Raw genomic sequence first — 24,506 nt, forward strand, 5'->3', positions numbered from 1 at the left:
GCACTTGTAAAAATGCCAGTTCCTCAGATCAAAGGGGTCAAGTGGACATATTTTGAGTGAAGCAATGCTTCCAAATAAAGTGGTCCCAAACTGTTGGGGGCTTTTTATACTAATAGTAAAACCTTGAATTTGGTCTGGCAACAAACTGGCAACCCTTGCAGATATTTTAACACCCCTGTCAGCTGTGATCCAGTAGCACTCTGCACTAATGGCAGTTTCCAGATCCAGAACAAGGAAAGCCCCACATAGAGTGTGTAGCAGTAATCCAATCTTGAAATCACCAGTGCCTAAACTACTGTGGACAAATTATCCCAGTCTGAAGTTGACAGAAGACACTCCTAGCCACTGAGGCTAGCTGGGCTTCCAGCAATGAAGCTGGATATAGAAGCATCCCCAGCCTGTGTTCCTACTCCTTCAAGATGCATTCCTACCCAGGACAGGCAATTGGCCAATTTCATGGATATGGGAACCACTGACAGCACCTCTGTCTTGCCAGGATTCAGCTGAAGCTTACTTGCCACTATCTATACCCTGGTCCAGGGCATAGCACAACCTCTCCCAATTCAGATGTTACGGACATCGCCTAATGAACACTCCCAACAGCTTCATATAGATATCAAATAATGTCTGGCATAAAATAGGACATCTCCCAATGCTGCTCTCTGGATTCTGCCACAAGGACAGGAACTGATGTAGCATAGTTTCCCCAATTCTCTTCCCATGGAACCAGTCAATGAGATACCATGGCCAATGGTATTGAAAGCTGCAAGGAGACAGAGAAGCAGGAGCAAAGTTGCATCCTATTGTCCTGCTCTCAATAAAGGTCATTCATCAAAGTGACCAAGTCAAGCTAGGACCCTGATTGGAATGGGTCTAGATAATTCATGTAGACCAAGAATGCCTACAGAAGATGATAAATTCCTTTATTCTCTGATAATTTGTTAACATTAAAAAAAATCTGCCAGTGTAAATATAACCTCTTATGAAAGTGCCATACAGTACACAATAATTTATTGGCTCCCTGACAAAAGTACAAGTTAAGCAATTGTTTCTGAAGTTGTATCTTCAGGGGCATTTAAAGGTCTGACTCTGCATAATATTGATTACTTCATTATACCTCAGTTTGCATTGTAAATTACACTCTGGTGGGTGGAAATAAGAGTGTAAGAAAGGAAAATACAAACACAAATCAATCATCTAAAACAAAATCCCTTACCCCTCTGAAATTCCAGCCTTTGGTGGAAGTAAACAAGGAAAAGTTGTTCTGCTGCTGCTGTTTAGGCCTGCAAGGTGAAACAAAAGAAAGCATTTGTTTCCTGCATTTTTAGCTGTCAAGAGTCCCTTATCAAAATGGACTGGAGAACACCACCTCAGTGCTTTTTCCCAGGCATGATTTGCAATGGAACAGTAAACCTTGGTTTAGCATTATAAGAATGAGTATATCAAAAGCTTCCACTTCTGTTTTAGAGTAGCTGCAGCATCCTGTGTCATCCAAATCAGGTCAAAGTGTGGTTAAGATTAACCTCAATTAGTTGAAACAAGCCAAGTTCAGGTGGGTGGGGTAGAAATAAAATAAATTAAAAATTATTATTATTAACTACGGTTTGAAGTTGGATTGTTTTAACTAACCATATTTATGATTGATCACATTTGTACAGAATCAGACAACACATTAATCTGTAGGTAATCTAAAGCAGAAAGGGATTTGTTTGCTTGCTTGCCACCCACTTGACTGGGTTGCCCCAGCCTCTCTGGGCGGCTCCCAACAAAAATAGTAAAAACACGATAAAACATCAAACATTAAAAACTTCCCTGAACGGGGCTGCCTTCAAATGTCTTTTAAAAATCACATAGCTGTTTATCTGTTTGACATCTGAGGGCGTTCCACAGGGAGGGTATAACTACCAAAAAGGTCCTCTGCATGGTTCCCTGTAACCTCAACTCTCATAATGAAGGAATCACCAGAAGGCCCTCGGAGCTAGATCTCAGTGTCTGGGCTGGATGGAGGTGGAAACGTTCCAAACTCTTTCTCGCAGCCACATTGAAGAAGGAAGGGTATGTGTGCAAGTCAGAGGCTCTCCAAAGCTCACTGAACAATGGTTTAGCAACAGAACCAGTCCTCTCTTACATGAACTCTTTTCGTCTCCTATTACCTTCTTTTAACTAAATGTACTTCTGAGATATTTCCTTTTCATTACGGTAAAATGGTTTAATATGAATGTGTAGGCTACCAATGGCTGCTAGCCATGATGGCTATGTTCTATCTCCACTGTATACCTCTGAATACCAGTGGTTTAAAATTGCAAGAATTCTACTTCGAAGAAATTAAATACAGTCGTCTTTTGGTTTTCAAACAGCTTAGTTCTCAAACGTTTTGGCTCCCGAATGCTGCAAACCCGGAAGTGACTGCTCCGGTTTGTGAACTATTTTTGGAAGCCAAATGTCCGACAGGGCTTTCAGGGCTTCCGATTGGCTACAGGAGCTTCCTTCAGCCAATCAGAAGCCACGCTTTGGTTTCCAAACATTTCTGTTCGACTTCCAAGGTATGACTGTACTTGGAGGATGGAATGGAAAGGAAACAGGCCATCTGGGCCCTTCACATATGAAATTGAGCTGTGCATTCTTCCAAACATCTGAGTCAAAAGCTTGGAGTTTTTCAGTGGGACATGTAATTGTTTATAAGTTATCTTCACGAACTAATTAAGCCTGAAAAAAATATGCAAGCTACGTTTTCTAGGCTGTATGGAAATAGCCAGAGATATATTTCTAGAGATCAGTCTTACTACTCTGATTTCTATTTTTGCCAGTTTTAACACACTACATTTCCTTTGATGTTTCAGTCAGAGCAAACCACTTCACTGATCATGAGATGGTTGTCTTCTGCTGTTACTGTGTTTGCACTGTCTAAACCGCCTTCACAGGAAATGGAAACAATCTTAACACCACATTGACAGACCACAATTACTAATTAACAAAGTGTTGAAGCCTGTGAAATCAACCTGTGTCCCACTGGGCTGGAGGGGCGGGGGCAGGGAATGATTAACTTATTGTGGTCTATAACATGTGGAGGAAAAAGAAACACTTATACTTGGGGGGCTTGTTTTCCTACTACAGCCAATTCTCTTGTTATCAGCATGAATCAAGAGGACACAACTCCAATTAACTTCTAGAATTACCAGCATCTAGCACTCCTTTTCCTTAGACAACTCCCAAGAGCCGACCATGTACTTTTGCAATGTAAACTTGACCTAAAACAACCTGTCAAACTTTCTTTTAATTTGGCACATTCTGTAAAGAAAATAATCAAATTTACTCTTTTAGGAAACAGATAAAAAAGGATCTGAACAAATACATACTTTGACCACACTTCTGGTTTATTTATTGTCATAATTCTGGCATTCATATTAGTGTATATTGTGCAATTATGGGCACATGCAGACTTGGTAACCTAGTCAAGTGCTCATCTAGTGAGAGCACCCCGAAAGGTACGATTTGTTGGCTAGTTTAGGAACACACTAGAGTCATCTCATAGTTTCCAAATGACTATGAGTCAAACTGATCTTGTAGTTTGCAACACCTTGCACTTGGGTATGTGGAGGAGGGAAGAATTACACATCATTTAGATCTACTATCTAAAAGCAATTTAAGTGCTTCCATTCAAGAGAGATAGAACAATCATATTTCCAAGAATGTCAATTTCATAGAATTATGTGGATTTTATTTTGTTTTGAAGCAAGAAACATGATATTGAGGTTTTACGGGGGGGGGGGATAAAGTCCAACTGAATTATTTTAATCAGTGGATGGGTACACAGGTGGGGGTGGGCATGGAAATCATAATCAGTACACTCTGTATTCTTGAGTCACCCTGGATTTGAAGTGACTCATAGTTATTAGTAGCACGCACACACACAAAAAAGATAAATACAGTATCTAATGGGATACTGAGAAGATCAAATCCATCCGGCAGGCAATCAGACCCTGGCGGCGCAGGAAGGGGTGGGTGGTGGGTGCCGGCTGCCCCGGGTGTCATCACTGAGGGAGGTGACCACGGGCCTGGCCAGCAGCGCGGCCAAGCCACACGTCTCTCCTGGGGAGTGACGCGGTGGCTCGGGCACCTGCAGGCTCCATGCTGCCCTAAACAGCAATGTGGGGCTTGCGGACTCCGTGGAGGTTCCATGCAATGTGCTCTGCATTGGCTTTCCCCACCCCTGAGTGCAGGGCATTTGCGCAACCCCGGACAGCTATGCTGCTGTCAGGCCCAGGGACTTCCTGACCTTGATCATCCTTCAACGGCATACACTCATATTCTGATTATCCAATCCATAAAAGGTAGCTCTGTTTTACCAAGGTTAACCACGAATACCAGGAATGAATCTCCCCTCTGACTTAAACTCAGCCTCCTTCTGAAACTGACATTGATTCAGGGCTCAGTCTTGTACCAACTGGGAAGTTTGGCAAAGCATTAATTTACTGGTACTAGGAGCTGTCCACCTCACTTTGGGAATCTTTGTCCAAGAAGTTTGGGGACATTAAATTCTAGTCAGGACAGACAACACCTGTGAAAGTTTTGATATCAGCTTTTGATATCAGTTTTTATATCAGCAGGCAAAAAAACAACAGCAGGCAAAAGGGATGGGTAGAATCAGTCTGTATTCACTCTGACATTCAGAGACCTGTGCTGAACAGGAAGAAACAACTAGTTCATTTCTCCACTCATTTTTCCAATCTGATCATTCAACAATTACCAAAAATGGACCTCTTAGCTGAGCCCACTTTAAGCTCCAACTGTGGGGTGCCTACCCTGCATTATGAGGGCCACATGTACTGCCTTTCACCTTCATGCCAGTGCTAAGCAAGGAAAATAGCTCTAATTTTTACTATCACAGAGTTAATCCAAATAGCCTAGCCATTTCAGATACTTAGGCGGTACGGCTTACCTAGAGCCTGGTATTTTTCTTTGTAATGTTTTCTTAATACTGGATTTAAAAACTAATGTTTAGGCTTAGATTTCACTCGAGAGCTTTCTGGCAAAATATTCTGCATATACATTTAATTTTCATTTCCTGGTAAAACAGACACTATGAATACTTGCTCCATTATCTCTGCAGGGTCATTTTATTAACCTAATGAAAGATCTAACAAAACAAAAATGTTTTCAAGCTATTGGTTGTCACAGTTGGGTTCCTGTAGGAATATTTCTTGCATCAGTATTGTCATGGCAATTTCTACAGAGAAAGCTACTGAATACACCCGAGTAATACCTGCTGAAATTCCCTGGGAAGCTTCTTCATTCAGAATGTCAGCTAAGAGAAGAACACACACAAGCCTCATCAAAATCTACATTGCATGATTTTTAGAATATAATTGCTATTTTCTGAAACATGTTATTTTCATACCCTATAGTCAATAGTCAAGAATGATGGGAGATGTACCGTAGTTCAGCAACATCTGAAGGCCCACAGGTCCCCACCCCTGCCCTAGAGTGTATTAGATTGGGGGGGGGTGCGGAAGGACATTTCTTAATGCTTCTCCATGCAAACAAAGAAAAAAGAAAAAGAAACCACATAAAAAAACTAGCAAGTCGGAAAGATAGCTCTATTAAGCCCTTTCTCCCAGGTATGGTAGTTTTCTATACAGAGGGATTTTTATTTTATTTTAATTGTTTTGTCAGGAGGAGCATTCAGTCCCACAAACTCCACACCAGCTCTGTAAAATGACACAGCCCAGATAATCATATTCAAAGTATGTACACATTAGTTTGAAATGCAGCAGGGTGTTTCAAGTCACATTTGTACTTGCCATACACACTAGACATAGGATGGGGGTATCTTCACCTGATGCACATTACCTGATGGGTTTCCCTGCACCTGCAAACGCTGCACTACTCCTGCGCAAGGAAGATGTCACATGTGCATGTGCAATGGCTATCTCAACTGTACATACCTCAGCTTAACCACGACTTGAATTTTCCAATCGGATGGCAGCTGATTTGAGGCGTCTTTATCAAGAAGCTACAGGATAAGTATGGATTGTGATTAATGTCAAACACCCGTGGTGGGAGCGCAGTGGAGCTGAAGTAAACAGTAATGCGTACATACTTCCCCAATGACAACCAAACAAAATGTGACATGGGGGATCTGGACGACTTCTTTCTGAGCACAAAAGCAGTTATAGACAGGCCCAAACTGGATTGGGGCCACAGTGCTGGGGTGCAGAAAAGCCTTCCCTCTGCACTAATGGAATATGTATCTATATATCTACATCTATCTATCTACCAATCTACCTATCTATCTATATATATCACATACACACACACCTCCCACCACAGCTAAAAGCTGCTGAGGGCAGGGAGGAAACTATGCAGCAGGTGAAGTCAACCTCCACTCAGCAGAGTAGCCTCAAACCAATTTACCACCCCCATCGTTGCTTTAGAGCAAAGGAAAATGTCTAGTGTTCTAGTTTTCCTAGAATGAAAAGTGTTCAGACTAAAACACAGAGTTGATACAATCACTCCAAAACAGATTAAAGCACAATGACTTACTTGTATTTCTACAGTGTAGCAGTAGCTCACAAGTCTGCAAAACCCAACATTAGATAATTCCTTGTAACATGTGGAAACTATTTACATCAGACGTAATCATTTACTGCTATTTATGCCAGAGTATGTTTGAAATTACATGGTGGTTTATTTTGTATTTTTCATCCATGTTTTCACTATCCCCCATCATGCATGTGCACATGTAAACACACACACACACACACACACACACACACACACACACACACACCATACTATGTCTTTCCTCCTATGTTTTTCCTGTGACTTCTCCCGTTTTTAGCTATACATTTAAATACATTCCTGTTTTGGTTTGCTCACCCTTCCTAACACTGAACAGCTAGCCATGTAGTATTTCTCTTTAAAATATACACAGTCAGGAGCAAGAGGAGATCTTTATTTTTGTTTTTTAATAACTTGCTTTCTTCAATCTTAAAATGGAAAAAGGATCGTGCTTTTGAAAACAAACATTCAGTTTAGAGGACAATTTGTTTTGCAGACATTAAAGCAAGTTCGCCTTCTCTCAAAAATATAATCCAGAATGTGAACATGAAAGAACAATGTTTTCACTTGCGCTTGGTTGTTAAAATCTGAGTCATGCAGTAGAAGGAAAGTAAACAAAGAATATGAATTTGACAGTGGATGATGAGGGGAGGAACAGAATCCAGCATAATTTACACAGTTCACTCTGTAGAGTTGGCTATAACGGGAATCCTAGCACTGTACTATTATCAATAACTAGCAGTGACAGGAACACAAACTAGCATGCATATCATGAATCAGTTTTAATTCTGCTTATCTTGGAAACACAGAGTGCCCAGGAATTTCTGTTTTATTGCAAATGTATGCATGTAGTGATAGTAATAGGGACGCAGGTGGCGCTGTGGGTTAAAGCCTCAGCGCCTAGGACTTGCCGATCGAAAGGTCGGCGGTTCGAATCCCTGCGGCGGGGTGCGCTCCCGCTGCTCGGTCCCAGCGCCTGCCAACCTAGCAGTTCGAAAGCACCTCCGGGTGCAAGTAGATAAATAGGGACCGCTTTCCAGCGGGAAGGTAAACGCCGTTTCCGTGTGCGGCTCTGGCTCGCCAGAGCAGCGATGTCACGCTGGCCACGTGACCCGGAAGTGTCTTCGGACAGCGCTGGCCCCTGGCCTCTTAAGTGAGATGGGCACACAACCCCAGAGTCTGTCAAGACTGGCCCGTATGGGCAGGGGTACCTTTACCTTTACCTTTATGCATGTAGTGAACTTTCCAGAATTCTTCAACCAATCTTTAAAAAAAAACTTGCCATTTTACATAGTGTGATTCTAGGCTATCAGCTCAGCCCTGAGCTGGTCGAGTTGCATTTTGTGCAGTGTCATTCATTCATAAACAAAATAACTCTTTGATAAACAAATGAAATACAGGCGTTGCTCAATTACACTGGGATTACATTTGTGGACTCCATGCACATACGTGAAAAGTGGGGAGGAGGGTGCTGTTGAGAGAGACTGGGAAGCGTCTCTTTCTTGGCAGATCCCGTTCATCCCACCCAAGCCCAGAAATGGAAAGAAGACAAAGTTCCTACTAGAGAGGAGTGGCAAACCAAGCTGATGGACTATGCCAAGATGGCAAAACTGACTGGAAAACTCAGAAACCAAGAGGATAAAAACTTTATAAAAGAATGGGAAACATTAGCAGGATTTTGATTTCACTTGTGGTGTAACAATTACCATGGATAATATAAAAGTTGGAAAATCAAAGAATATGCTGTATTAAATGTTTAAAATTGGACCCGATGTAGGGGATGAAGGGAAGTCCTGGGATTCGGAGGAATCTCTGTACATGGATATATATTTGGATTCTTTTCTACAACTTTGTATTTGTAAAACCAAATAAAAATGATTTTTTTTAAAAAGGAAGTTGCTGGATACAACTTAATTTTACTTAGTTTCTCCCCCACCCCAATAAAATTACTGCCTGATTGTGGGGTGGGAAGGAAGAGGGTGATGATGATCAGAAGGCAGAGGGACTCTCAAGTCCTGCCCCAGGAACAAAACTGACATGAATGAACAAAGGGCAGGCAGGCAGGCTGAGACATGGAGCACCGCCCCCACACCCCATGCAATGGCTTTGCTGGCAGGAAGAAGGAAGCCAAGGAGGGTGAATGAGTGAGGGGTGGCGCCGCTGCCCCCCGCTCTTCAGCTCTCTACCACTCTTTTTGTGCTGTTTCTCTACCATTTCCTGGTTCAAATTATATATTTATTTCATGGCAATGCACACTAACACTGTTGCAAGCAAATGCAATGCGTGTAAGTGGAGGATACCTGTATAGTGCACTGTAGCTATAATCCTAAACACAGGAGGTTAAGCTTGATTGGAATCCAAGAGTTTCACTTACAAGTAAATGTGTTCAGAATCAGGATGCAAGATATAAGAGTAATATTCACTGCAGAGTATCAGTGCCAAGCAAAAACTGAATATTTATTCATTGGACGAAGATCATCATACTTTTGGCTTCACAGAATGCTATAACAGACCACCCAAATGGACATTTATTTGATATAAAATGTCTATTGCTGTCACTATCACATCATCTGAAAATTAGCACTTAATACCCATAAGCGACCAAAGAAATTACTACATCCATGCTAAAGTTTAAATGACTCCCCTAAATACCCCAGGGGAAGAATAAAGGAAATATGCTGCTGAAGATGAGAAGCCATCTTTCAATATTTATTAGAAAACAAGTAAATATAGTCAGGCCTCCTTAGATAGTACTAAGCAAGGGAAGCATGAACTCTGGGTATACATACAAAATCACTTAGTTGCCCCTTAACACATAAATACATAAAAGTGTACACCTTAAAAAATAGGGTAGAGGTAAAGATCCTGACCATTAGGTCCAGTCGTGGCCGACTCTGGGGTTGCGGCGCTCATCTCGCTTCACTGGCCGAGGGAGCCGGTGTATAGCTTCCGGGTCATGTGGCCAGCATGACTAAGCCGCTTCTGCCGAACCAGAGCAGCGCACGGAAACGCTGTTTACCTTCCTGCCAGAGCGGTACCTATTTATCTACTTGCACTTTGACGTGCTTTCGAACTGCTAGTTTGGCAGGAGCAGGGACCAAGCAACGGGAGTTCACCCAGTGAACTAATAGCAAACATCTTGGATAAATTCATATAAATGTTGAATTAAGCAAATATACAAATATACTGTTTATCAATGAAGTTGTGTTTTCTGAGATACAGTTTTAATTTAAGATGAAAATAAAGCCCATACAAAACATTAATCCACCTTTATGGCAATTGTTGAAATGATAGGAGAAAAACAAATAGCTATTCTTGGTGAAGTCTGCCCCCTGCTGTTCAGTGTTGTTAAATCCCCATTATAGAAAGAATGTAGAACAGCACCACTTTACACAGGAATCAGATAAGAATGGTCTCCCTTGAAGAAATGTTTCACATCTGAACACACTGTGCAACAACAGCTTAATCAAAAAACTCTGTTTGTTTAGAATAGGGACAAATGTAAGGTTCTAGCTTGAAAAAAAAAGTTATTAATGATGTAAGTGGGAGTGGGAGATGTGAGGAAGTCCAAAGAAGTTATGGAACATTGTTAAGATAAAAGTAATGTTGTTTATTATTTTTGTATTTCTTTTATAAAAAACCTTAATAAATATCTTTTAAAAAAAACAAATGTAAGGTTCTACACTTAGGAAGAACCAGATGCACAAATAGAAGATGGGGAGCACCCAAATTGCCAGTGGTACATGTGAAAAGGATCTAGGGATCTTAGTAAATGACAAGCTTAACATGAGTCAACAGTGTGGTGCAGCAACAAAAAAAGTTAATGCTATTCTAGGCTACATCAACATAAGTACAGTGTCCAAATAAGTAACAGTACCACTCTATTCTGCCTTGGTCAGACCACACCTGGAGTACTGTGTCCAGTTCTGGGAAGCAAAATTTAAGAAGGACAAGCTGGAATGTGTGCAGAAGAGGGAAACCAAGATGATCAAGTGTCTGGAAACCAAGCCTTATGAGGAATGGTTGAGGGAATTGGGTATGTCTAGCCTGGTAAAGAGGAGACTTCAGAAATATGATAGACATCTTCAAATATCTAAAAGGCTGTCAAATGGAGGATGGAACAACCTTGTTTTGCTCCAGAGGCAAGGACCCAAACTAACTGATTAAACTTACAAGATAGATTTCAACTAAACATCACTAAGTACTTTGATGATAAAAGCTGTTTGACCATGGAACAGACAGGAGGTGGTGGACTTTCCTTCCTTGGAGGTTTTTAAGCAGAGATTGGATGACTATCTGTCATGTATGATTTAGTTGAGATTCCTGCACTGCAGGGGGTTGGACTAGATGACCACTCAAAGTCCTTTTCAACTCTACAATTCTGTGTTTCTATGAAATCTAGTGTCTATAAATATTAAGCACAACTCTGGTGGAGAGGAAAATCCTGAAAAGTGTTTCAAAACAATTTTTGAATGAATCTTCTAGACATAACATAAATTAAATATATGATCCCGTTCAAACTCTTGATGTGGATCACAATTCAGCATCTCTGCAACATACAAGGAAGTTTTCTTTGAGAAGCAAAACACTATTTCTAGCCAATGAAGCATTTCTGAGTACGCAAAGCATCTTTCTTTTCACAGAACAGAAAACCACAAATATGTGTTGTCAGGGTTTCAGGGAGAGAAGGGGAGATGGGGGAGGAGACAGAGAGCGAGGGGGAAGAATCCCAGAGAGACGAGGAGGAGGATGACAATGACCAAAGGTCGTCCGTGAATCTGTCCAGTGAGTCAGAGGACTCCCAAAAGGGAGCCCCCCTGGTCAGACCAAGGGGACCCCAAGGGGGAAGCAATCAGGAGCAGGGGAGCGAGAGGAGAGCCCCCAGTGAGAGTGGGAGATCGGAGCCGGTTTCTCCGCCGGAACGGAGTGAAGGGGGTGGAATTACCAGTGTGTCAGAGGGAGCAGAGCAAGAAGGAGACAGGGGGAGGAGATCGGAGCAGGACGCTCTGCCGGAAGGGGCAGAGAGTAGCACCGGGAGCAGTGTAGCGGTCGAGAGAAAGGTCAGGAGCAACGTACGCGCGCCAAGTTCAAATGTGGAGGCGCGCGGAAGTGAGGAGAGCCCTGGGGAGGAGCCCGGCCCCAAAGCAAGAAGGAGGGGGGCAGAGGCGTCAGAGGATTCAGCCTCGGGCGAGTCCCGGCGGGGGGGAACCCAGGGGGGCAGAAAGACCCTGCGGAAAAGGAAGGAGAGGAAGAGGTGGTCCAGCACAAGCCTCTTAAACTGGTGTAGGGGCGGTACGGATTCAGAGGGGACTTCAGCGATCTAATGTTACAGACGTGGAGCCACGGAGATGGAATGTAAAAGGAGCAATGATCTTCAATAAAGACTTTTGTAAATAAACTGGATTGGACTTGGGTCTCTTGTGAGCTGGGACCAACGGGTGGCTCTGACAGTAAGTCCCCTCTCTTGAACGCAAAAATTTTTTTTTGCAAAGCTCACCAACGGTAGCAGCCATGAGTACGGAGGAACAGCTGCTAACGCTGAGGAATCAGGTTACCGAACTCACAGCTGCAGTCATTGCATCTCAGAAGAAGAATGACGAACTGGAGAAGGCTTGCCAGGACCTGCGAACAAGGTGGGAGCATGCAAGCGGGGCAGGGGTCCCGGGATCCAGATCGGAGGGAGTTGGACTTGGACGGCGGGGGGGCACCCTAGTTACCCACTTCGATGGCAACCTGCAAAACTACCCTAACTTCAGGGCAGATGTCGTGTATGCACTGCATTTGCTTCGCAATGATTTTAAAGATGAGGAGGAGAGAGTGGGGTTTATAATTTCGCATTTGCATGGAGAGGCTAGAGCTTGGTTGCGCAATTTGTGGCGCGAAGATGGTCCTGCCCGCCGCAATTCTGATGAATTTATTAAAGCGATGGATGCTTGTTTCCAGTCATCTGTGGATGTGGATATTGCTCGTAGACAGATGCACGGACTGCGGCAAGGCAAAGCCACTGTACGTCAATATCATTCCAGATTCTTCGCATTATTAACTGCGTTGGGCTGGGAGAAGGACAGTAAACCAGTAAGAGATCTGTTCTGGGAAGGTCTTAGCCCCCCCATCAAGGATGAGATTGCCAGGGGAGATAGACCCCAGACCCTAGAAGACGTGGTGCAGAGGGCTCTTGCGATCGGAATACGACACGAGGGACGCCCTTGGCACGATGGGGAGGGACCCCAGGCGCGTGCACCAGCGAGAACGCCCTCTTTTGTCCCCAGGGACTTCAGCCAGACGCACCCCTCGCCCTTGGGGAGGCAGGGAGAAGAGCCGATGGAAATTGGTGGTGCTAGGGCTCAGACACCATCCACAGCCCCTGTTTCCGGTGCAGTGAAGGCGAAGCCTCCTAGAGGGACCAGGAAATGTTACATCTGTGACAGTGCACAGCATATGGCGAAAGAGTGCCCCCAGAGGCTCCAAAAACACACTGCAGCTCTAGCAACAGTGGCAGCGGAAGTGGTGCAAAGAGAGCAGCCTCAGGGAAACGACAATGCCTGGCTGGAAGCGGAGCTACTGGGGCTCAGCCAGGCGAATCTGTAGAGCAGTCCCCAGCACCCTTGCAACGCACAGACCCTTTACCACCCAAGCCAGCAGTGCAACTCACTGCAACCCTTCAGCTGCCGAATGGACACTCCCTGGAAGTTCCCATCACGATTGATTCAGGGAGCAATGCGGATTTTGTGGGAATGCAATTTGTCAAGCAGCATCGCATAGCGCTCCTGCCTGCAACGACGCTCTGAACGTAGTCACGGTGGACGGCAGGAAATTGCTGGGAGGGCAAGTTGTGCAGCAGATGCCTCCCATGGTGATGCAGATTGGAAATCATCGAGAAGTAATTAGCTTCAATGTCACCCACCTGTCAGACACGCCCATCGTATTGGGCATGAGTTGGCTGGAGAGGCATAGTCCCGCTGTAGCGTGGTACCAGTGGCAAATCACCTTCTGCTCATCGTACTGTGCTCAGCATTGCATCCAGACCAATCAGGAGGAGGGGGCCGAGCAGCAGCTGCAACTTGGCATGGTGCAGGCAGTGCCTCGCAAGTACGAAGGATTCTTGGAGGTTTTCTGCGAGAAAGAAGCTGACAAGTTGCCGCCTCACAGGCCTTACGATTGTGCGATCGACCTGGTGCCGGGGGCGCAACTGCCAACTGCAAAGCTGTATTCCATGTCTGAGGACGAGATGCAAGAGCTCAGAGAGTTCATAGAGCATAATCTGAAGCGCGGTTTCATCCGGGAATCCAAAGCAGTGGGAGGCAGTCCTGTTTTCTTTGTGAAGAAGAAAGGCACGCCCCAAAAAAGACTCATTGTGGACTATAGATTCATAAACAGACTGACTAAGCCCAAGGCCTTTCCCATGCCCAAGATTGACGACCTCCTAGCGACCGTTAGGAAGGGTAAGATCTTCACCAAGTTGGATTTGCGTGGAGCGTACAACCTCATCCGCATCCGGAAGGGCGATGAGTGGAAGACTGCCATGTTCACGCCTCTGGGCACGTATGAATACAGAGTTATGCCGTTTGGTCTCCAAAATGGCAGCCACGTTTTCCAAGCCTTTATGCATCACGTGCTGGCAGGACTCCTCTACAAGAAGTGTGTGTGTTTTCTCGACGACATCCTGATCTTCTCGGAATCGCCGGAAGCTCACGAGAAGGACGTAAAGGAGGTCCTGCAGAGGTTGCGGGAGCACAGGCTTTACGCCAAGTTGGAGAAGTGCCAGTTTGATGTAACAGAGGTGGATTTCCTCGGCTACAAACTGTCCGACGAGGGGCTGGCCATGGACAGCGTCAAGGTCTGAGCGGTGTTGGACTTGAAGAGCCCACGCAATCAGAAGGAAGTCCAGAGATTCATCGGATTTGCCAATTTTTATCGCAAATTCATCAGAGGTTTTGCAAAGGAGACGGCAGCAATCACGGACACCCTCAGTTCCAAGAAGAAGAAGTTCGCTTGGACGGAACAGGCAGAGCGCTCTTTTCGGAAGCTTAAAAGCCTCTTCGCCTCCGAGGAGCAGCTACTGCACGTGAATCCCGGCAGGCCCATGCGGGTAGAAACCGACGCGTCAGACAGAGCGGTTGGAGCCGTCCTTCTGCAGGAGGATCCGCAAGGGAATTGGAGGCCTGGCGCCTTCTACTCCCGGAAGCTCAGCAAGACGGAGCAGAACTACACCATATGGGACAGGGAGCTGTTGGCCATTCACGCAGCTTTCAAAGCGTGGCGACACTTCCTCATAGGAGCCAAGCACACAGTGCAGGTGCGCACGGATCACAAGAACTTAGAGTATTGGCGAACAGCGAAGCTGCAGAGCCAAAGACACATGCGCTGGGCAGAATTCTTCGCGGATTTCGACTTCAGAATAGAATACATCCCGGGGGATTCCAATGTTATAGCCGATGCGCTCTCCAGGAAACCACAATATCTTGAGGAGACGGCACCAGTAGCAGCGAAGCACATTTTCGCACCGCAGGCGTGGGCGTGCGCTGCCATCGCAGTCGACCTGGACGCGGTGCGACGCACGTTGCAAGTGGATCAATTTGCACAATCCAAGATGGAGGAGCTGCGCAGGGGGTCGCAGAGAGACAATGAGTTCCAGTTGCGAGACGGGCTCTTGACTCGCAAGGGTGCCCTCTACGTGCCAAGCGACGAGCTTCGCGCAAAGGTTCTGCAGCAGTTGCACGACGCCCCCAGTGCGGGCCACTTCGGCAAGGAGAAGACAATAGAATTAGTGGCCAGGGACTTTTGGTGGCCCCAGATGCGGGGTGAGGTGGCGGATTACGTCGCCAGGTGTGACACCTGTCAGAGGTCCAAACCAGTACACCAGAAGCCAGCGGGATTGCTGGAACCACTGGAGACGCCGCAGCAGCCGTGGGAGAGGGTAGCCCTGGATTTTGTTACTGATCTGCCCAGCTCCAGGGGCAAGACGGCGGTACTGGTGGTGAAGGAATGGGTTTCCCAAACCCCAAAACTGACTGTGCAGGCAGTTTTTAAACTGCACCAAAATCCCCATTTCTCCTTAGCTAAAATGCATAAACTTCAGCCGTTGAGCAAATGCAAAACAAGAACACAGCTCTCTCCCTTATCAGTTTGACGGCAAGACTGGCCTTGACTCTACCAGTAGAACAGACACAGACATATCTTATGTTCTGAACACAAATGATGCAGAGACCCAAGTCTGGGACTAACGCCAGAGCATGTTCTCGGAAGTAGTGACCTCTTGCTCCAAGATAGGAGTAGGAACAGGAATATCCTTTTATGGTCAGAAGTACAGGAAGGAAGATCCCTTTATGGTTGAGAGTACCAGAGCAGGAACATATGTGATGTCAACCTGTGTACGTACGCCGACGTGGTTGGGCTCCTAGGGGAGGTGTGAGAGGGTGCCTGGAGGATATATAAACTGCATGAAACCTGTCATTTCTTTGTACTTGCTGTGGACTCACCACGCAAGTGCCTTCTGCTATCCGGAGAGCAGAATAAACTCTTTCTTTGAAACAACCTCGGTGTCATTTTGACTTCCTTCCTCCTGTCCCGGAGCAACGCAGACCCAATCGGTGAACTCTAATAAGGCTACATTTCTTGGTGCGTTGGCCGGGAATCCGTGTTCTCTGAGGACAAGGACGAAGGACCGGGGCGTCACTGCTCAGCGAACAGCTCGGTCGGTGTTGGTGGCTCCAAGCGCGCACCCTACATTTTCTAGGGGGAGCCCCCCACCCCGTACCTGAGTGGAGACGCAGCAGAGACGGAAGAAAGACAGCAGCTGCATGGGAGAAGGGTACCCAGGGGAAAGGTAGGCTCCACAGCTTGTTTTGTGGGAGTCAGGGGTTTGATCAGCCCCGCCCAGTAGGAGCAGTAAAGTGCCGCTGGGTTTAGCCAGTAGAGAGCAGTAGTGTGCCGCTGGTTTGCCGGTAGAAGAGCAGTAAAGTGCCACCGGTCTTGGGAAGTTTGTGGGTAAAGGGGAGTGGGGAGGTGCATGGGGTTTGTATGTGTATGGGGTTTGTATGTATGTGTATTTATTTGTGTATGGGGACACTCCAGTGAATGTTTTGAGTGGATGAGACGTTGAGGCTCAGAGCCACTGACGAAGCGAAGTGTGGTCCTTGTAAGGTGCGGTTCCTAGCGATGCGAGTCCGTCTAGGCCAATGACAGGACGCGGAGAAAGGTGACTGAGTGGGAAACAACGTTAGGTGGACGGAGTGTCCCAGAGGTTAAGGGAAAGAAAAAGAAAAAAAAGAAAAGAAAGGAAAAGTAAACCGACCCCCTAGCAGTCTTTGTTCTTTTTGGACAATTGGAAATGTCAAGCTACAGTTGAAAAAAAAAACCCCTTTAAGCTCCTTTCTGTATTCTGGCAGTAACCAGCATAGGTGCATCCAGTTGGCTTGTATTGTATTGCCAACACGTGGGGTCCGGGGAAAAAGGGGGTATGTGCTCTGCAGAGGCAGGAATAGAACCCTGCATGAAGGGGTTCTCAGTTCTGCCACATCTACTGTGCTGCGTCTTAGGGGGTTGGGAAACAGACCTTAAAACACCTAGAATCTTGCAGAGTACAAGTATTTTAATAAAAAGGGTAGGATTATTTGGTCTTTAACATTAAAAGTGACATGAGTTGTTAATGAGGTCAAATTTTATATTTTCATGATAAAGGTGGGAAGGTTTCAATTACTAATATAATCATGTACTGGTTTCAGAATTTGAATGTCATCAGTTCACTGTGCTTTGAGCTACCTGGTATCTTAATGTTTTTGTTAATAAGTTTGTTTCTTATTGACTCTGTTGCATAAGGTACCCTGGGTGATTTAGAAACCACTTGTTAAATATTGATCAAAAGTAAAAGTGTACAAATGTATGGAAAAAGGTACTGTTGTCAAAAGGGATGGGGTTTTAACCCCCCCATCCCATGTTCAGACAGATGAGAAGAAAAGTGAGAGGGTTACAGGGGACAAAGCAGTAAATCATCCCCCTTGCAGTGTCTCTGTTTTTTAACACAGAAACAAAGATGCTATGCAGCCCTTGGTGGAGTCTGGAAACCAGGTTAAAATGGGGACAGAGAACACTAAGGAAAATTACAAATTACCAAATATTGCATAGCAATATTTAAATTCAACCAAAATTGATTTTTGCACTACCTTTATGTTTTTGAAATGCGTATAATACTTTTATTTGTAAAAGGGATGAACAATTGTATGAAGGTGAAGTAGTGGTCTGTCGGAGAAGGCTCTTCTTTTGAAGAGAGATGTTTGCAGAAGGTGAAGTAGTGGTCTGGGCTGGAGAAGGTAGAGGGAAGTAGAAAAGGTGAGAGGTAGAGGGTAGAGAAGTGAGGATGTTGGAACAGGAGAAAGGTTGGGTAATGGGTTGTAAAGACAATTGAGTGTTTTATGCTGATTGGTATCACTGAAATTAATATATTCATATGCTATTATTGAGAGTAATTAATACAGCTAATTATATGAGCAATAATATGCTATTATTGAGAAAGTAAATTCTTTTTATTCAGAGAGAATTTACTAAATATAGTAAAAGCCGAATAGTTAGAGGCTGTGTGACCAGCAACACACCTTAGTCACAGTCCTACATGGATATGTGGAGTGATCCACACTAAGATTCTTGGTTGAGGTTTTCATGAGTAAAACCAGCTTTTAAAGAATTCTGAATTAAGAACTAAGAATATGGAACAGCCCTCTTTTTGACTGGCTGGACAGCTAACCATCCATAAATTAACAGCAAGAGTAGGGACCTGGAATGTTGTTTGTGCTTTTTTTTAGTATGTCCCTCCCATGAAAGATACTCCTTGGACATCTATTAATTGAAAATTGAGATGGCTCTGAGTGTACATGCCAGGAGAAGTCTTAGGCAAAATAATTTTTATTTCCCTGTTCACATTTGGCTGTGGAAAGTGTTCCAAAACAAACATCTTATATGATGAGTAGGAGATACTGAAGCTCTTCGTGTTGATTGAACCTCCAAAGTTGTCAAATGCATTAGTGACAGCAGAATTAAGTTGTTGATAGACAAATACCTCGATGCTTATTGATACAGTTACCCAGTAGGTGATTCCTCCTAGGTTTCCCTTGGGTGAAAGGCAATATTGAACAAAGTTACCTTATGTATGGTTCCTTTGAAGGAAAAGTGATTTTTAATGTTTGCATGCAAATTGATGTATTAAAGTAAATGGAGAAAGTATGTACAATGAACTAATCACTGGTATGCTACTGAACCATGGTGAATAATTGGAAGAGGAAGAATTTTGTGTTCTGATTGTAACTGCACTTTTCCAGAACCATTTCTATCTGAAGTATGTAAGGTGTAAATGAACTTTTATATGAATGTATCAAAAGACTTTCAAGTTTATATTTGCGACCACCCAGGGGGAAAAGATATGAATTATCTGGGCATTAATTTTGAAATTTCCGAGTAATATCTGCCAGTTTCTGACGCCTGGTGGGGATTATATGCAACTCCAAGACATATGTTCTCTTGGAAAATTGTGCCTTTTATTGTTTAATAATATACAATCTTGCAGCAAGTGCAGAGAAGGTGGAACTTGGGTCTTCAAACCAAAATGCTAAGTAAAACAGGATGATGTGAACACTGGCCGAACTGAATTCATGAATGTGTGAATCCATGTAGGAAGAGTGTTGGGGTGAATAGCAAGTGTGTATTGAGAAACTGGGACTTAATTCATAAAGCAAATAACACCAAGCAAGAGGCCCCACTGCCTGTATTCGTTTGTTTGTGGTTTGTGACTTTCTTTGTGGTTTCAAATATGGAAGTTATCAGGCACTTCTTATCAGGGCTGCTTGTATGCTGTCATAGCCTTCTATGTGGTGTTCTCTAAAATGTTCCTAGTGCTCTAGGTCAGATATTTAGTTTCACATTATGAAAAGGAACAAGCAGGAACCTTTCCCCTAAACAGTGTCTTGGTACCTGCTCTCTCAACCCCCCCCCATCTGCTCTACATGGGATTGAATTAAATAGATATGCCAAAAAAAAAAGGTGGTGTTAAAGAGTTGAGCTGCACTCTGTCTCCTTCTGTGTGTAATATACAGATGCAGAAATGAGTTTATATTTAGTCAGCATGAGTTGCTTATTCCTCCTGTTTAATAGGAATACCCTTTCTGACTGTCATCAGATGTTTTCTTATAAGAAAATTGAGCCATACAGCAGGTGGAACTTAACCTATTGCTGTACCCTAATCAATTAAGTACATGAATATGTATATCAAGGATTTAATTATTTGCAGATAAATAATATATAATAATAGGGAAAACTGGGAAGGACTGTCCTACAGTTTATTCAAAAGTTCAATCAACTTTCAAATGCAGCCCAACAGAACACCCTTTCGCAGTAAATATTCTGCAGAAAGAATTTAAAACAGAAGCATATCTTAAAAGGCAAAGGAAGGGTAATCACGGTAATATGCTACCTTCCAAGAGGATCTCATTCTTTTGTGATTTAATTTCTGCTTGCAATTTGTGTGTATATGCTACAATCACATTTAACCCTGGAGAAGAGAGCCAGCATCTGGTACGCTTTTTTGTGTTTTTAAGCTTTCTGTTTGTGTGAATGATTTCAGATGCCAGATAACCTGTGCTACCTTGTTAATGTACTTCATCTTTGTGTCAGTGTCACACACAAACGAGAGAGAGAGAGAGAGAGAGAGAGAGAGAGAGAAGGGGAAAAAAAATAATGATGTTGGGATTGAATAATTTAGAAAGGACTTAAGAAAAGGAGGTGAAGTAGACAAAAGGACAGTACAAAAGGGTGTTTCAGTATATAAGATCATATAGCGATAAAGTGGGCGTAGCGCCATTGGTCCTGAGGGCAGCAGAGTACAGGGATGGGAATTGGCCGAAGAAACAGAAGGCATTAATGAGGTAATGGGGCCCTTTGGATGTCCAGCAGTCCTTTGTTGGGCTCAAATTGTCGTTTTTGTGTGTGTGTTGAATATATGCTATATGGTGATTTGTGGACCTAGTAGGTATCTAAAGCCATTTGCACATGGCAAAATATGTTTTTATCCAGGTAATTTTATCAAGGTAATTGTTAGACCCTGTTGATGACCAACCCATAGCCTATTTGTCTGAAAAATTAACCACTACGGAACAAGGTTTGCCTCCCTGCATGTGAGCAGTAGTGGCGGCTGCCACTGACTAAAAGAGAACTGACAGGTTCACCTTTGGACAAGAAACTACGTGCGTCACTCCTCATGCTGTGCCAGCATTGGTGGACATGAAAGGAACTTATTTTTCTATCCCAAGCAGAGATGATGAAGCGCCTAGCAGCTGACTTATATTGCCCATGCACCCACGGTTGCAGCTGCGAATTACTGAGACTCTTAACCTGGTTACCTATGGGAGAGGATGGGCCTCCAACACCTGACTGCATATATTACAGCAGGCCTGATTTGAAGGATGAAGCAAACCCCAGGCAGTATGAGATTGGACTGCTGCGATCGATCTACACCAACCCCTTCGACTCACCATCTCTCAGTGGCCTACAGACATCGCCTCATGCTTCTCCTCACCGCATCGGCTCGGCGCCCACCAAACGACAACCTTGCTGGTGCCACCCCGGGAAACTGGCATCTCTACGCACGGCAAGAGAAAATTCCAGTGTGGACTAAAAGAGGACATTTTCTTTTCTTTCCCCTTGAATGAATATGTAGCTTTGTATATTGCTTTGTGGGAGGTACCCCAGGTATTAGAAGAAGGAAGGTATTAGGAAATAGATATATATCCCTGTGCCCAAATGATGCAAGTAGGGCTGGGGGGGGGCATGGTTTTAGCCGGGATGGTAGTCTTCTGATTTCTGGCCATCGCCGCACCCACACCACTTAAGGTAACCCAGAGGCTAATGAGAGAATGGGGTGCCCGCAACACGCAGAAATGGAAGCCTATTCTGCAAAACCGAACCAATTGCACGGTCTGCACCTGGAACCTCTCGCACTCTGTGACCTACAGATGCTTTGGGAGGAGTACCCCTCCTCCCTGTGCCTTGGAATGAGTCCTCAGTTACGGCCCTGATTTTGGGTTCCGCCGGATTTTGGGCTGTGTTAAATTTGACAGAAGGAGCCTGTGGCTTTAACACTTCTGACCATGGTGTAGCTATTTGACACCTGGCAACAGAAAGAGAGAAAGTAGCCCATGTTCCTGTCCCAACCTGGAAAGGATGGGACATGTCTTGGTTGACTAAGTGGCTTCCAAACCTTGGGTGGCTTAGAGGACTTGTAATGATGTTAACAGACTAATATTGCTTCTTTTCTGCTCCTGTATACCCTGCTTAACGCAATGCCTGCAAAATATGATGCATAAAATGATGTTATGAATGATTCGGCCCCAGATTACAGCACTGACATGAGAATACCAGCCAGTACCTTGGGACGAGCCGAAAGGCTGTCCAAAAGAAGAGTAGGGAATGAAGGAATGGGTTTCCCAAACCCCAAAACTGACTGTGCAGGCAGTTTTTAAACTGCACCAAAATCCCCATTTCTCCTTAGCTAAAATGCATAAACTTCAGCCGTTGAGCAAATGCAAAACAAGAACACAGCTCTCTCCCTTATCAGTTTGACGGCAAGACTGGCCTTGACTCTACCAGTAGAACAGACACAGACATATCTTATGTTCTGAACACAAATGATGCAGAGACCCAAGTCTGGGACTAACGCCAGAGCATGTTCTCGGAAGTAGTGACCTCTTGCTCCAAGATAGGAGTAGGAACAGGAATATCCTTTTATGGTCAGAAGTACAGGAAGGAAGATCCCTTTATGGTTGAGAGTACCAGAGCAGGAACATATGTGATGTCAACCTGTGTACGTACGCCGACGTGGTTGGGCTCCTAGGGGAGGTGTGAGAGGGTGCCTGGAGGATATATAAACTGCATGAAACCTGTCATTTCTTTGTACTTGCTGTGGACTCACCACGCAAGTGCCTTCTGCTATCCGGAGAGCAGAATAAACTCTTTCTTTGAAACAACCTTGGTGTCATTTTGACTTCCTTCCTCCTGTCCCGGAGCAACGCAGACCCAATCGGTGAACTCTAATAAGGCTACAGTGGTTGTGGACTTGTTCACCAAGATGGCGCACTTCATTCCTTGTGCCAAGGTGGCGACGGCAGAACAGACCGCCAAACTCTTCATCGACCACGTGTTGAGTGCATGGGCTACCGCAGTCCGTCCTGTCCGACAGGGGGCGCCAATTTGTTTCCAACTTCTGGCAGAAGCCTCTAGGTATCCTGCACGTCAAGATCGACCTAGCGTCGGCGAGACATCCACAGACCAACGGCCAAGCAGAGAGGGTCAACGCGATCATGCAGCAGTACCTGAGATGTTACGCCAATCAGCGACCCGCAGCGTGGGTGGACTACCTGCCGATGGCTGAGTTTGCCTACAACAACACAAAGCACGCATCGACAGGGGTGACGCCGTTCTTCGCGAACAATGGCCGTCATCCCAGAACCTTTCCGAGGCTTATAGCACCAGGAGAGGGGGTGCCACAAGAGGCCGACCAGTTCGCAGCAGAGTTGCAGGAAGTGCACGAGGAACTGCGGAGACATTTGGAGCTAGCCAAACAAGCTTATAAGGTGCAGGCGGACAAACACAGAAGAGCGGGAGAAGACATCCAGGTGGGGGACTGGGTATGGTTAGCGGCCCAAGCGATGCCAGCCAAATCGTTAGCCAAAAAGAAGCTAGGACACAGGCAGCTGGGGCCATACCAAGTTGAGGCTAGGATCAATCCTGTAGCATTTCGCCTGGCTCTCCCAGAAGGCTCCAGAGTGCACCCGGTCTTTCATAGGTCGGTGCTCACTCCCTACAAAGCCCCACACAGGTTTCAGGAGTCAGAAACAGTACCAGACCCACGCAGAGAGTCGCCCAAGAGGGGGGGGTCACCTAGGACCGAACCGCTCAACGAGGTCACAGAGATCCTGGACTCGAGATGGGGGGCAGAGGGAGTAGAATACTTTCTCGCCAGAGAAGGTGCCCCAGCCAGTGCCAATAGTTGGGTGCCAGACTACGCCTTAGACGAACCTATTCTAAAAGACGAGTTCCATGCCCTTTTCCCACATAGACCCATGCCAGCCGAGTACTTTGATGACTGGCTCTTTACGCCCACAGTTTCAGACAGCACTTTCAGGGGTTTTTCTTCCGCCGAGGAAGGAACGCCAGAATCAAGCCCGCCCAGGGGATCGTGCTCGGGGGTGGACACGGAAACCCCTTATTGGTGGGAGGAGCAACCAGAGGAGGAATGGCGTAAGATGTGGATGATGGGGCCTTGGCGGGCAGCACCAGAGGAAGTAGCAATGGAAGAAAAGACTGAGACTGCGCTGGCTGAAGAACCCGAGTTCGAACACACATACACAGAACTGCCAGCAGAGAACATGGACGTAGACGACCTGTATCCTGAATCTAACCCCGAAGAGCCGCAGCTCCCACGACCTGCACCTGACAGGCGGGAGGGGGGAAGGGGGGGCTTCGAGGGGGGGATGGATGTCAGGGTTTCAGGGAGAGAAGGGGAGATGGGGGAGGAGACAGAGAGCGAGGGGGAAGAATCCCAGAGAGACGAGGAGGAGGATGACAATGACCAAAGGTCGTCCGTGAGTCTGTCCAGTGAGTCAGAGGACTCCCAAAAGGGAGCCCCCCTGGTCAGACCAAGGGGACCCCAAGGGGGAAGCAATCAGGAGCAGGGGAGCGAGAGGAGAGCCCCCAGTGAGAGTGGGAGATCGGAGCCGGTTTCTCCGCCGGAACGGAGTGAAGGGGGTGGAGTTACCAGTGTGTCAGAGGGAGCAGAGCAAGAAGGAGACAGGGGGAGGAGATCGGAGCAGGACGCTCTGCCGGAAGGGGCTGTGATGGCCTGGGATTCCGAGTCTGAGAGCGATCCGGAGGAACCCCAGCCGGCACAGGAGTCCCCGCCTCCA

The 24,506-nt window shown here is 45.5% G+C and overlaps 1 protein-coding gene across 6 annotated transcripts in view; it reads right to left on the minus strand.

Moving 5' to 3' along the window:
• Window positions 1–24,506, minus strand: part of ARHGEF3 (Rho guanine nucleotide exchange factor 3) — a 125,042-nt gene that overhangs the window by 79,649 nt on the left and 20,887 nt on the right. For 4 of the 6 annotated variants that reach the window (XM_081899996.1, XM_081900000.1, XM_081899998.1 and 1 more), the window contains one exon: window positions 1,217–1,283. The exons of 1 other annotated variant lie outside the window; for it this stretch is intronic. In XM_081899996.1, coding sequence (XP_081756122.1) covers window positions 1,217–1,283 — 67 coding nt within the window. Of the gene's footprint in view, window positions 1–1,216; window positions 1,284–2,821; window positions 2,839–24,506 lie in introns of those variants that run through there. One more of the 6 variants, XM_081900001.1, reaches the window with a different exon arrangement.

The sequence above is a fragment of the Podarcis melisellensis genome (assembly GCF_964234715.1).
Source record: "Podarcis melisellensis genome assembly, chromosome: 2".
NCBI classification, from domain to species: domain Eukaryota; kingdom Metazoa; phylum Chordata; class Lepidosauria; order Squamata; family Lacertidae; genus Podarcis; species Podarcis melisellensis.